Source organism: Hippoglossus hippoglossus, chromosome 23 (assembly GCF_009819705.1).
Source record: "Hippoglossus hippoglossus isolate fHipHip1 chromosome 23, fHipHip1.pri, whole genome shotgun sequence".
In the NCBI taxonomy this organism is placed as follows: Eukaryota; Metazoa; Chordata; class Actinopteri; order Pleuronectiformes; family Pleuronectidae; genus Hippoglossus; species Hippoglossus hippoglossus.
This window is the reverse complement of record NC_047173.1, coordinates 7921350-7935203: the sequence shown is the minus strand read 5'-3', so window position 1 is coordinate 7935203 and position 13854 is coordinate 7921350. Positions and strand designations below refer to the sequence as shown.

General features: G+C 42.1%; 1 protein-coding gene across 2 annotated transcripts; it reads left to right on the top strand.

The window, feature by feature from the left end:
* The first annotated feature begins 1149 nt into the window (after positions 1-1149).
* Positions 1150-13226, top strand: LOC117757574 (DENN domain-containing protein 2A-like). 2 transcript variants are annotated; one of them, XM_034578828.1, is made up of 20 exons: positions 1150-1395; positions 3249-3320; positions 4265-5368; positions 5499-5590; positions 6440-6534; positions 6616-6825; positions 7001-7094; positions 7181-7231; positions 7342-7553; positions 8599-8708; positions 8945-9014; positions 9487-9564; positions 10227-10367; positions 10568-10716; positions 11341-11518; positions 11633-11674; positions 11787-11892; positions 11999-12268; positions 12355-12441; positions 12542-13226. In XM_034578828.1, the coding sequence occupies exons 1-20, from the start codon at positions 1355-1357 to the stop codon at positions 12571-12573; spliced, it is 3234 nt and encodes a 1077-aa protein (XP_034434719.1). In that variant the 5' UTR covers positions 1150-1354; the 3' UTR covers positions 12574-13226. The 2 variants fall into 2 exon arrangements, 1 of the variants encoding a protein (XP_034434719.1); XR_004613153.1 differs by lacking the exons at positions 11999-12268; positions 12355-12441; positions 12542-13226 and having other exon boundaries at positions 11341-11560; positions 11787-11880.
* The last annotated feature ends 628 nt before the right edge of the window (positions 13227-13854 follow it).

Sequence of the window (13854 nt, the reverse complement as noted above, 5' to 3'; positions counted from 1 at the left end):
AGCACTGCGGCGCACTGCTGCCACCAGCAGGACCGGGGTGGAGCTACACGTGTACACACACATGGGGGGGCTGAGGGAGAAACAGCTGCTGAGCTCTCACCTGTCACTGACTTGTGTCGTGGACCCAACTTGTCATTGGCTGCTTCCAACATAGTTTAACATGTGTAACCGCCAAAAATCAGTCTATTAAAGAGTCCAAGTTCACTGCCTGACACTGCAACAGGGACCCAGCAGTGCCTGCTTGAATACTGGTAAGCCTATTTTAATAATGTATTGTCAGTTTTTAAGTATTATCTATGAGTGTGTTAAAACTGTATATAAGGGGTGATTGTACATCATTTAAAAAGATAAAAGTAATACATTTAAGAGCGGAAGAAGCATATGATTCTATGTCAGAAATATCGGGAAAAATATGTATTAATATATATGTATATAAATCGAAAATGTACATATGCAATAAATGTTACTTAAAATATGTTTAAATAGAAAAAATTACAATGCAGTTTATATTTGGATATTCTTGTGACAATAAATACATAAAAACTTTAATAAAAAGAAAGAAATTTCACTTGAAGTTAAACAAAGTACTGTATGTCATATAGGCTTTTTTTTGTACTGATTTTAAAATCATTGCTCTGGAAATTTGAATGTATTATTTATTGGTTACCTCTTATTTCATCTGTATTAAAGCAGAAAACACTTCTCTTAGGAATGAATATTTTAGATCCCTCTTGTCGTTTTTTAGTTAAATTGCGGTTTCCAAATTTCACTGGAAGCCTTCTTATTGATTTCGGTAGAGCAGCTGCATGACCAACTGTAGCTCAGGAGCAGCTGTGACGTGAGTTCCCGCGAACTTCAGATTCCCTGGAGGAGCAGAAATGTCGATCATCATTCAAACGATGACGTGTGTCCTGTATGTCACTATATATGAAAGATTGTGGATTTGAAGTGGTCTCAGTCAGTATTAAGAGTCAAACATTCAGTCTATGTAGCAAGTTCATAATGTCAGTGTTGGGGGAGAAAGTCCGTACATAGTGAGAGACTTAAAGAGAGAGAGAAAGAGCATTAGAGAGAGAGAGAGAGAGAGAGAGAGAGAGAGAGAGAGAGGGACGGAAGGAAGGGGGTAGTCATAATCAAGCTGTGTGGAGGAGAGAGTGTGAATGAAAGTAAAAGACTGGAGACGAGTGCATGTACAGTTGCTTGATTTGAGACTCCTGTCTCTATTCATCTGACAGCGGAAGGATTCAATTAAATATGAAGATTTATTGTAGACTGTTTAATCTGGACACACAACTGACACTGGAGCTTATTCCAATGGATACTGTAACAGCAGCATCTTTGGCAAAATGCTGCCATGTCACGAGTGAACACATGGAAACTTTACGACAGAATGAGGTAAGAAACATAACATTTGTTGTGTGTAATGTAGATCATGTGATGAGTAAGGGAGTTCAGTATAAGGCTGCGGTCTCGTTTATTCATTAACTTGTTGTCTACGCAAACTGGTTTTGTGCAGAGTGAAAGAAACACAAAGTCATGTGATTCCTTTTGAATCTGAAGATCAGATTGTTTTATGTACTCATGAGACCTTACGGTTAAAGGGATGGAAAGGCAAAAGTGTAGAGAGAGGAAGGATCCAGAACATACAAGCTCATCTATTAAGCATGATGGATGTGGCGTCATGCCTGTATCTGTATCACTTATTTTAGACGTCTACAGAAACGTGTTGTTTTTCAGATACTCCAGGAACATAATGGATCACAACGTCGCTCCCTTGATCCTTCTTTTCCTCACTTTCTGTTCTGTTCTGTTTCTCCAGACAATAAAAAGGGCGATGCCTGCAGGTCACAGACTAGATGCGCTTGTAGCAAACACAGAGTGACTGTTACTTGGTTTATGAAAAAAGTGCTCTAGCTTAAGTTGATCCATACTTTTAGATGTAAGGAAATTAAAAGTGAAAGTGAAACTCTCTCTTGTTTCATGTCCATATATTAATCTTAAACCATTTCAGTGTGCACGCACGAGGAAGAAGAATCTATCCATTCTGTATTTTGGCTGAGATGTTTTTTCCTCTGTCACTTTTATAACTAAAAATAAAAATTTTGCATGATGAAAACTGGAGCTGCGTTTGCATTTTCTGTTTTTTTTTTACTAATTCCACAGCTCAAGATCCAGTCTCCATCACTTAAGTATCTGAATGCCTTGTTTCCCAGCTAATCAGCGATCCTGCTGTAAAGGCTGCCTGCACATTTCCTTGGAAAACATGTCAGCTAAACAAATGATGACACCAGTTCCAGATCTGGGAAATTACCAAGCGCTATCTTAGAGGCCACTGAACTTTGAAACATTTGCCTCAGCGACGTGAAAATACGAGTCAGGATGAGGAGAACAGAGCATTTCTGCTGCTGTGAGGGTCAAAGGTCGTTGGTGTCCTGTGTGGAGGAGGCAGCAGAATACACTAAAGAAAAGAAAGCAGGAAGACGAGGGTCTCAATCACTAACAGTATACCTAATGACTGTTGAAATGTTGGTTTGTGTGATGAACTGCTCCAGGGAGATGCTGTCATGTTTTTCCCTTGAGTCTACCCAGCTGGCCCCTGAACACTGAACATTACCAGATGAGATAGAATGGTGGCGGGGCAGAAAATATCAGTCACCATGGACCTTAATCTCATATTAATCTATAATGTAGACATGTGGTGGTATAGATACTGTAAACTGCAGCTTAAAAATTATCCTTGTGATATTTCAAAACCGGACATGACTCTGTCACTCCTTGAGGAAAAAGTTCGTAGATTTGTTGGTAGGTGGGTTAGTTTGTCAGCAGGATTACGCAAAAGCTACTGAAAGGATTTCCACAAGACTTGGTGGAAGGATGGGCCATGAGAGAGCCTGGCATGGATCTGGACAAAGTGGTTGATCCAGGAAATGTTTTTCTCTTTCTTTAACCTTGCGTGATAGGGCTTGATGAAAAGAATAATCAGAAATACAGTGCATGCATTTAGGGGACTGACATCTATGAGTGTGTATAATTTGATGGGGATTTCCTTATTTGTTTTAAATCCCAAAATCTAATTTAAATAGTCCATGGATTTTTTGTTTCATTGGGAAAAGCCTGACAGTAATTATAAACTGGAGCCAAGCCAGACAGGATGTCAATAATCATATCCAAACTCCGCCTCACGCAACAAAACTGAGAAATGAGTGACGTTGGTGACTGAAGATGCTTCTGTCGTTCCTCTCTTTCAGGTGCTCAGTCATCATGGAGGCCACTGAGAGAATGAAAACAAAGCAAGACTGCATCTACTCCACTGTCAACAGGTTTGTATCAGGGCAATCATTATACCTCACAAACCCCCTCCTGAGCCTGAGAAATAAGAAACAGGGTTTATGTTGCCCTTTACTCCTCACGTCCATTAATGAAAAGTCAGGAAAGGTCTCTCAACTCAGGGCTTCCCATTTCCTCCAGTTTATTTATTAAAACATAACAGTTTGATGAAATGGGCCCTGGGCCAAGTATGTGTTTATTTAGCGAGGCTGATGAGAAGAAGATGCTCGGTCATAGGCTTGTCCTCTGGCATTTACTCTCAGGAGGAATTTTCCCACTGTCGCCAGAAAAAGACAGAATGTCCCCGAAGTGGGAGCAACAGTGACCGTACTGGGAAGTTAAGGATACTCTCGAAGCAGCCGGCTGCGCAGCCGTATGTTAGCACACATGTGGTTTACTGAGGAATTATTTTTGAAGTTTTTAATTCTGGTGTATCCCCACAGCACAGAAGTTATTTAATATCTGTTCGTATATAAAAGCGCATATCAATTTAAAATAAGCTTGTATTCATACTATTTACAGTGGCAGAAGCTGGAGCTTTAGCCATTAGCTTTGGGCAGAATTGTTTATGTATTACTTTTAGCTAATGACCTACAATCTTATCCTTTAATTTTAGCTATTTCAACTATTAATTCATTATTTTAACTGTTGTCAACTGTTTATTCTTTACTTTTACCTAAAAGTAATATACAGTTGTTTGTTTATCTTGTAGTTTTAGCTTTATCCATTTCTTTTATTATTATCTAGTATATATTTATGATAATCTATATTGTTTATTTAACTGAGCATGTAATCCTGGATGGTAATCAGTGCTATTAACTTGCTCACCTCTCTGCATTACTAGTGTAATTTTGACAATGTTCTTGAAATTAATCATTTTATGTTAATTTGTAACTTAGTAGAACTCAGTCTAAGTGTTTTTTCTCTGTGCGTTTAGGCTAAAGAAGGGCGACATCAGTGGTAGAAGTGGTTTCCATATTGCTTCAGTTGAAAACAAGGGATCTGGGCAAAGAAAAGAGGTTCCGCCAAAACTTCCCTTCACCACATTGGACAACCTGATCAACCAGAGGGAAGAATCACCCATGATGGCTCACAGGAGGCCGCACTTTGATGCTCACGGCACTGAGAACACCCTCCTGCTAGGCAACAAGCTCCCCAGATCCAATGGAGGCAAGATTAAGGACAAAATTTCTCTGTGGGAGGGAAAGGAACCCACTCACTCACCCATTACCTCAGATTCTTCGGGCCAGTGCATTACTTTGAAAGGGACAGAATCCCAGACAAAAAGCCAAAATAAGACTACTGATGAGCAGAGTGGAGACAGTTACAGGAGAGTGGCTCAGATGGGGAAGGAAAATCTCGGGGAAGAGACTGTTGGAAAACTGGGGGATTCAAGGCCTTGTTCACCCGTTGAAACTGGAAAACAGCCGAGAGGGACACTCAATATCAGTAAACCCTATGAAAACCAACGAGAAGCGGACTGTAAAAGAGTGGTTCAGAACAAAAACCAAGACCACGAGAAAGAGAACGTAGAAAAGCTTGCAGATTCAAGGCCTTGTTCGCCTACGGTGGTGATGCAGCAGGCGGGAACATTGAGGAAGAGCGGTGAAAAGAGAGCGGCAGAACAAACCAGCCAAGAGAAGAGAGCGGTGTTCACTCTTTTTAAAAAGCTGGAGGCTTTGGGGGACCACCACGGGAAAACACCTCCGGAGCTTGGAAACTACTTCAGCCCGCCGAGTAAGGACAAAGAGGTGGAGGTGAGAAAGAAAGAATCTGAAGACGTCAGTCAGAGTGGAAATGGGAAGCAGCACCAGGAGAATGTGTACACAGAACCGGGAGCGCTCCCTATTAACCCCGTCCCCAAACCCAGACGTACCTTCCAACATCCAGATGCCATCCCCATGGGGAAGAGTCAGAGGCAAGGCAGAGGGCTGAGGAACCTCCCTCCGCTGCCCTCCATCTCCACAAGATCCTTTTCAAAACTTCCCTCTGGTGTCTCCGGGAGACCCAGGGGTGAGAGAGTCAAAGACAACATCAACAGGTAGAGACGGGTCTGAAAAGTCTATTCTTTGCTGATGTACTGACCAGAGCTAAAGTAATGTTAAATATAATGATGTTCAACATCCTGGAGTCATCATATAATGTTTTGTACATTCTGTTCACTGCGACAGGAAATCCTTTGAGTTTGAAGACCTTGCAGGGTCGACTGGGCCGCTCTTCTCTCGTACACTATCTCAGGAACATCACTATGAAGACATCCAGGGTCAGACACATCACTCATCCTCTACCGATTTCCTTTTTTAGAATCTGTGCCAAGCAAAATGTACGAAATGTAGATAACGTAGAAAATGAAGATAAAATGAATAAGGTATGTCAGAGAGGAAGTAGCTAAAAAAGTGGGGAACTTTGCAAAGGTACTGTTTTTATTTAATTACTTAAATGGTTTTCTGAGGTATTCCCACCACTTCATAGAATATAATCTGAAGAAAATAAGGTAGTTATGTTTTTGTCCACATTTGTTTGACTGTCTATTAGTTAGCAGCATTACTCAAAAACTACTGGATGGATTATCACAAAATTTAATGGGAGTATGTTGTTCGGATCAGGAAAGAATCTATTGACTTTTACCTCCACCAAGGCCAAACAGTCCACTTGTGAAACCACATTTAAAATCACTAGATCTGGATTTTTATTTGGATCTGCACCAAATTGCACCAATAAATAGACCTATCTTGCAATGGAAAAAAAAATCCTGGATGTGCCCCCTGATCCAAGCCAAAAATGAATTGGGTATTGTCTGACACATACCACATCCCTCCACCAAGTTTCATGGTGATTCATCCGGTAGATTTTGCATAATCCTGCTAACAAACAAACAAACAAACACAGATAAAAACATATTCTCTTTGGTGAAGGTAACTAGAAGGGCACTTGGAGATCCCATCCCAATGTTTAGAAAAATTCCTCTTCATCCTATGTGCTCTAAAGTCAATGGGTTCCCATCCGTCCACTAAGTTTCAATAACATTGGTTGGGTAGTTTCTGCGTAAAACCTTAACCTCCTTTGTGGAGGTAATAATTGGACAAATGTTTCACTTCTGCTCTCTCCATAGATTCGCCCAAGGAGAACCCATACGAGGACATAGAGTTGGAGAGTCAGTGCTCCCAGCAGTCTTTGCCCTCCTCCCCTGGTGCTGATACGACCAAGGTCCCTGCAGTAGAAGCTACAGACAACACTTCAACACTTTATAACATTTAAAAGATTAAAAACTCATTGTTTAATTCGCAGACGTCACGGCCGGGCTTCTTCAGGCAGAACTCGGGCAGGAGCTTTAAGCTGCTGGAACTGCGGAGAGGCAACCAGCAGACACACGGTGCCAGAAGCGGCGGCATTTCATCTCCACCCCGGCTCAGCCCTCCCTCCACCCCCACGAGTCCAGAACACACCTCGTGGCCGCCCGGCGATCCATACAGCCGCACCTGCCGCAGGATACCAACGGTCTGTATGTGTTCCAGTGTTAGGCCAGCACGCCTCAAACATGGAGAAATCATTTGTTTTTGTTCAAACTGACCCTTTTTCACGGTAACTCAAATTGAGCACAGATAATTATTTTGCTTTACAGGTGCCAGAGCTGCCAAATCCTTTCACTGAGTCTGAGTTTTTTTCCCAACAGCTTGTTCTGAGGATCAACAGCATATTTGAAGCTCGAATCGGAAAGAAACATCTGAGAAGGATCTACCACTATGCTGAGACGACTTCAGGAAGAGGTGATGTCGTTAAATGCTTCCTAACTTGAGAATGTAATGTATTAATGTGGATTTTTGCCTTTAAATAATTAGTTTTGTCTTTACAGTAACAGATGAAAACAGTGACTCTGAGAGTGAAGTTGAAGAACGAGCTAAAGGTAGGGTCCATCGCCACGGCTTTCTAACCACAAACACCACTTTCATCTTTTTTGAATTCTTTTATTTTGACATATTTAACTACACTGTCATCTTACCTCCTCTCTTCCAGCTAACCGTCAGCGCCTTGTGTCCGTTCAGTCCATTCTGAGCCGGCCGAGCCAGACCCAGGTCCACTACAATGGCACCAGCAGCAGGAGCAGCTCTCTGGACAAGGAGCTCCACCAGCGGAAGCTCTTTGAGTATTTCCTGGTTGTGTCGCTGCAGAAGGCGAAGGCCGGTGTCCACTATCTGCCGGAGGTCACGCAGCAGTTCCCCCCTAAGGTCAGGAGCAGAGGACCCATTGTTTTTGTGTGTAGTAAATGTCTCAAAATAGATATTAGGGTCTTGCACACACAGGGGGAGCTGGAGCCAATCCCAGCTGACATTGGGCGAGAGGCGGGGTACACCCTGGACAGGTTGCCAGTGTATCACAGGGTCAACACACAGAGACAAACCCCATTGACACACACCTATTCAATTTAGTAAATTTATTTAATTTAAGTCAATTTAGAGTATCCAATTAACCAAACCCCAATCTTGTGACTGTGGGAGGAAGCCGTAGCACCTGGAGAAAACCTACGCAGACACAATGAGAGCATGCAAACTCCACTGAGAAAGACGCTGAGCAAACCTGGAATCGAACTGGGAACCTTCTTGGAGATGCAGATGCAAAATGTATCCCTCCACCAAGGGCCAACAGTCTCCTTCAATTCAATCAAGCTGCACCACATTGTGCACACTCATGGATATCTGTTGCCTTAATATGTTTTTCATTAAGATCCATGAATTGTTCTCTGGGAAATTTTGTGAAAACATCAACAAACGTCCAATCTCACAATGTCCCTGATCTGGATCCTTCACTGACCCATCCTGCATCCTTCCACCAAGTTCCCGTGGAAATCCATTATGTGGTTTTTGTGTAATCTTGCTAACACCAAGACTAACAAACCAACAAACAAACTGACAGGGGTGGAAACATAACCGGGCGGAAGTAATTACAATTAGTCTAAATTAAAACCTTTTATTAGTCCCACAGTGGGAGGATTTAGCTTAAAGAGCAGCAAAGATTCAACAGTAAAATACACATTCAGTAAAGGTAATAAGTAAAAAATACAACATAAACACAAGGAACTATAAAAACTAGTAATATGTAAGATGTAAACAATATATACAAAGTGTAGCAGTATTGTACATGTTGGAAATTGAAATTGCACATGTAGAAAATTATTATTGCACAGTTACATTAGTTAGAAAACCTGAGTGAGATATAAAATGAGATAAAAGTTATTGAAAATGTATGAAAGTTTGGTTTTCTGTTGTGCTGCAGTTGGAGCGAAGCTTCAAGTTCATGAGGGAGACAGAGGATCAGCTGAGGATCATTCCTCAGTTCTGCTTCCCTGATGCTAAAGACTGGGAGTCGGTGGAGAACTACCCAAGGTGAGACTATACAATTAATCCAATTGTCCAACTTAATAGTCAAAGTAGTTTTAAATACTCTCCCAGAGCCTCTACATACACAAATGTAACTCTTATTACCTCTCGAAAACTTGCACATGACTGTCAATGTGGGTTTTTGATTGAAAAGTCAGTTTAGAATGTGCACAAAAATAATAACTGTGTATTTTTCAAAATATGAATCCTGTTTATTTGTGTGTTTGCTGCGTCCCCCACAGTGAGATGTTCTCCTTTGTTTTGACTGGAGAGGACGGGACCAGGAGGTTCGGATACTGCCGGCGTTTACTGGTAAATAGGAATGAACAGAATAAATAAGTGTCACTGCTGCACTGGACAGGAAGTGGCCAAATACCACGGTGACGGCTGAGTAAATAAGCGTGCCAAAATAGTCTACGTGCCTGTGGGAAAAAAATTAAAGAGTCCATGTCAGAGTCTGGGAGGAAGTGTGTGAGTCTGGGAAAGTGTATATGTGTGTTTCTATACATCTTCTGATGTATTTGAGTGTGTTCTTTAAATTATTTGGGGGGGGGGGTGGAATAAACTGATGAGGAAAGAAGTATATTCTTCCGGTCATGTGAAAACCTTGCCTTTCCAATTTGGTTATTTTCACAATGATGAGATTACAGTATCTCCTAAGGGGGCAGAATAAAATACGCTTTGCACGTATAAAATAATTTTCTTACCCTCAGATGGAAATTATCAACTAACTGAATAAAGACATTGAGGTTTTCCAAAAGTACATTTTGTTTTTTCTCCTCAGCCCAGTGGAAAAGGCAAACGTCTACCAGAGGTCTATTGTATCGTCAGTCACCTCGGCTGTTTCAACCTGTTCTCCAAGGTAAATCTCTCACACTGGTGCCCTACTATAATATTACTATTAATAAGGTGTGTTACGACTAAGATTCACATGAGGACTCAAATGCAGATGCCAAATGATGGCAGATTTTCTTTTTTCTTCAAAGTTTGTGGGCCATTATCCAACGTTGTCTACGACCACTAAACATTTACTTTAAAATTACACCTTTAAAGGGTCATTGTGTCAGATTTAGGTGAAAGGGATCTATTGGCAGAAAATAAATATAAAATGATCCTAGTGATGTTTTCACGACTGTGCAATCATCTAAGTTTAAGATGGTAAAAAGAGTAAAAGGCCATCCATCCATTGAGGGTCGCTGGGAGGTGGAGCCATCATAAAAGCAAAAATCATTTGATAATTTTAAGTAAACGCTACAAGATATTGTTGTAAATAAGAAGGGTAATTGAAGTACATACGTTTGAATATCGGTAAACATTTAATATCAGCAACCAGTAAATGTGTCTTCTTACATTTAGAGATGATCATTTAAGTGCATTATACGTTCTATTGTGATGAGTGAGAACATGACATTCAAGATCAAGAAAGAAATCACTCCACAAAAAAAGTTCCAAACACATCAGAAGTCCCCGAAACAAAGTCTCCTCAAAGGGTCCAAATGACAGTGTGTTTGTGTGTATGTGTAGGTGCTGGATGAGGTGGAGAGGCGGAGGGCTCTGTCTCCGGCCTTAGTGCAGCCCTTCATGAGAGCCATCATGGAGGCCCAGTTTCCTGCTCCGGGCAAAACCATCACTGTCAAAACGTTCCTGCCTGGCTCGGGCACTGAGGTGAGCGACGCTGTGAGCACCAAGATATTATGAGGAAACTATTACTTGTCTTTACTGCGATAATGTACAGTAACTTTATAGCTAATATCATTTGGTATTAAAGACAGAGGTGAGACTGGAGTGTGTTATCTCTCTTCTGTCTTCCCTGAATTATTCAAATGTTTTATCTGATATCTTTTTAATCCAATGCTATTTCCCAGGTGATGGAGCTCTGTCGACCCTCTGACTCCCGCCTGGAGCACGTCAACTTTGAGTGTCTCTTCTCCTGTTTGAGTCTGCGGCTGCTCCTGCGGGTGTTCGGCTCTCTGCTGCTGGAGCGACGGGTCATCTTCACTGCTGACAAACTCAGGTCGGTCTGACGCATCCCCTTAATGTCTGCATGTGTCCCCTATCTCTTATAAAATATAATGCTGTGCTGAAAATGAGTCTCCCAGTGTTTACATGATTATGAAGACAGAAGTGATGATGTTTTCATAATGAAGTTAGAGGTAGTGTGGGTGGTCTATAGCCCCTCATATCTAAATAAATATAAGGCAGTCCCAGTTTTATTCAGGGAACATGCCAGAGAGATATTTTGAGGCCTGCAGGCTGCTGGTTGTTGTTGTTGTGCTGGGGCCAGTTTGTTTGTGCTGCAGGAGAAAAGCCAGTGAGAGCCAGAGAGTGTGGTCACATGAGCAGAGGACAGGAATGCAAAGTCAGAGTGACGTTAAAAGAAAGAAGAATGCAGCCTCGCTTCCCTCAGTGGGAAATGGACCTTGGGGGAATAATCTGCGTCACTGGATCATACTGCCCTCATGTGGCGAGAATGAAGTCACATCTGTTGCTTTGTCTTTTCTCCTTTCCCAGCTCTGCTTTCAATCATTTATGGAAAAAGTGTTTCGAAGTGGGTGTAAACATGCAAATCCACTATTTATCTGTAATCTAATAAAACCTCATATTCCTCCTCTGTTCCTCCTCGTCCTCCCCCTTGCAGCACTCTCTCCCAGTGCTGCCATGCTGTGGTGGCCCTGCTGTACCCCTTCGTGTGGCAGCACACTTACATCCCCGTGCTGCCCTCTGCCATGCTCGACATCGTCTGCACCCCGACCCCGTTCATCGTGGGCCTGTTGTCCAGCTCGCTGCCCCAGCTCACTGACCTGCCCCTGGAGGAGGTCAGAGAGGAACTGCTTCTTAGAAATTGAAGTTATCTGAAGGTGTAAATAGATTTATCACATCAAAAGACTGATTTCTTTTGAATTACAATGACTTATATTTCGTGTGCACAGGTTCTGGTTGTGGATCTAGGAAACAATCGGTTTCTCAGACAGGTAGGCTGCATGCATTGACTCATGTTTGGTTGGTGTTTATGGCTCTGCATGATCTTGATGGATGTGGAAAAAGTTCAGATGATAAAATATCATCTTGTCCTTTTCCTTATAGTTGGACGATGAGGACTCCATCTTGCCCTCCAAGCTTCAATCAGCGCTGGAGAACGTTCTCGAGAGGAGAAGAGATCTCGCCAATGAGAGAGGAGACGCACCGGGTGGTAAGACATAACAAGACATCACTACAACAAACCACCTCTTTATTTCTTGCATCTTTTATCCTTGCAGCAACACTGATGAATATGTGGTTCAACTTCCTCTTTTCAGACTCTGAACAGCTCAGCACGGTCGTGTCTGAGGCCTTTGTGCGTTTTTTCGTGGAGCTAGTTGGCCACTACCCGCTCTTCATTACTGCCGATCGGGAGGACGGCTACTCCTCCTCGTCCTCCTCCCCGGTCCCCTGTTCCTTCCAGCGGGAGGGCTTTCGTAAAGCGATCCCCTCCAAGACCGTGCGTCGCTTCCTGGAGGTGTTCATGGAGACCCAGATGTTTGGCTGGTTCATCCAGGAGAGGGAGCTCCACAGGCAGGCTCTGAGAGGTACAGAGGTGCAGCGGCAAGGTCACGTTCGAACCCAAACGCTGGTGAGGTGACACAGAGGCTCATAATTCCTTCTCCTTTCTCAGGACTGTTTGAAGTGAGGTTGCAGGAGTATCTGGACTCTATCAATGAGAATGAACATCGGCGGGTGAACAGGTTTCTCAAAGGCTTGGGTAAGGATCTCTCTGAGCTATTCTTAGCCAGAGTTTGTTCTGTGCAAATGACCATAAGCTCGCTAACCTTAAACCTCTGGATTCTTTCCCTTTGTTTCAGGAAACAAAATGAAATTTCTTTCCAAGAAATAATGCAACTTTAACTACAAAAAGCACCGAAGCACTGAAACAAGAAAAAAGGACTGCAGATATGCACATTTGCATGCTTCCTCATTTTCATCCCATCTTCAAACTCTAATATATTGAGTGAGACAGAGGGTTTCGCTCTAGGACTCAACAGAAAGTGGCTGTTGTGATTCTACCAAAGGAAAATGCTGCTGTATTTCATTTCAAGGAAGGAACATGGGACTGCGGACAGACGGGAATATTTCCTGTTTATGTTTCCTGGCTGGTTCCTTTTTATATGATATTCCTCAGACATTCATGAATCAATCAAATAACATGGTGTAAAATATATATTCAAAAACATGGCAGATGATTAATTATAGGATAGAAGTTTGTGTATAAATCATATTGAATCCGGGTGCTTCTATACAGGACATTGTTTGTCAAGCATTAAAGTTTATATGCTACACAGTATGTTAGTCAGCCTGTAATTTGACTTGACAGTTCATAGTCATTTTGTTTTCTGAATCCACCAGGGGGCAGTAGTATATTTTTTTCTAGTTACATGATCTTGATGATAATGACACAAACCTGCTTTTTAAATGCTTTTAATTTTCTTTAAGTCGTAACAGTGACAACATCACTAAAACTTTGAGACTAAAGTAAATAAATTTCATTGAAGCTCTACGTTTTTTGTTAACGTTGTCATGTTTTTTCCACGTCTCATTCGTTGCTTTGCTGGTTTATATAGTTTGGATGACTTTTTTGTGAACTTCTCTTTTCCCACCGTCCTCCAGTTTGCAGATTATGAGCCATGAGATCACATTTGGGTAAATACACAGTGTATCCAATAACAGTTTGACAATATGAGTTTGGTTACAACGCTGGAAAATCCGGAGAGGCAAATAAAAAGCCAAGGAAATTGTGTTCACTCAGCGATTGTGAGCCAGTTTTACACAGTGAGCAATCCGCAAACAACCTTGTTTCTAACCATTCGCTGCTGTGTTTGAAGTTATGTGGTCGTTTTACTACAAAGGGCCCCAAGTTCAGAGTTGGTGGCGGCCTTACTATTTTAGTCTCTGAGTCATGGAAACAAAGCACATCTATGTCAGCGTGAAAACATAACACAGGTGCAGAGCAGAGCATAGACGTGTATTGTCTGGGGGATAGTGTTTCTCAGTCCGTGCCTGCTCAGCAAGCAGGATGGCCCCCGGGCATCGCTAGGTGCCGAACCTGTCACCTTGACGGTGGCAAATTCACACACACATGCTGACACACATGCTGACACAGATGTTGACGTAAATACAC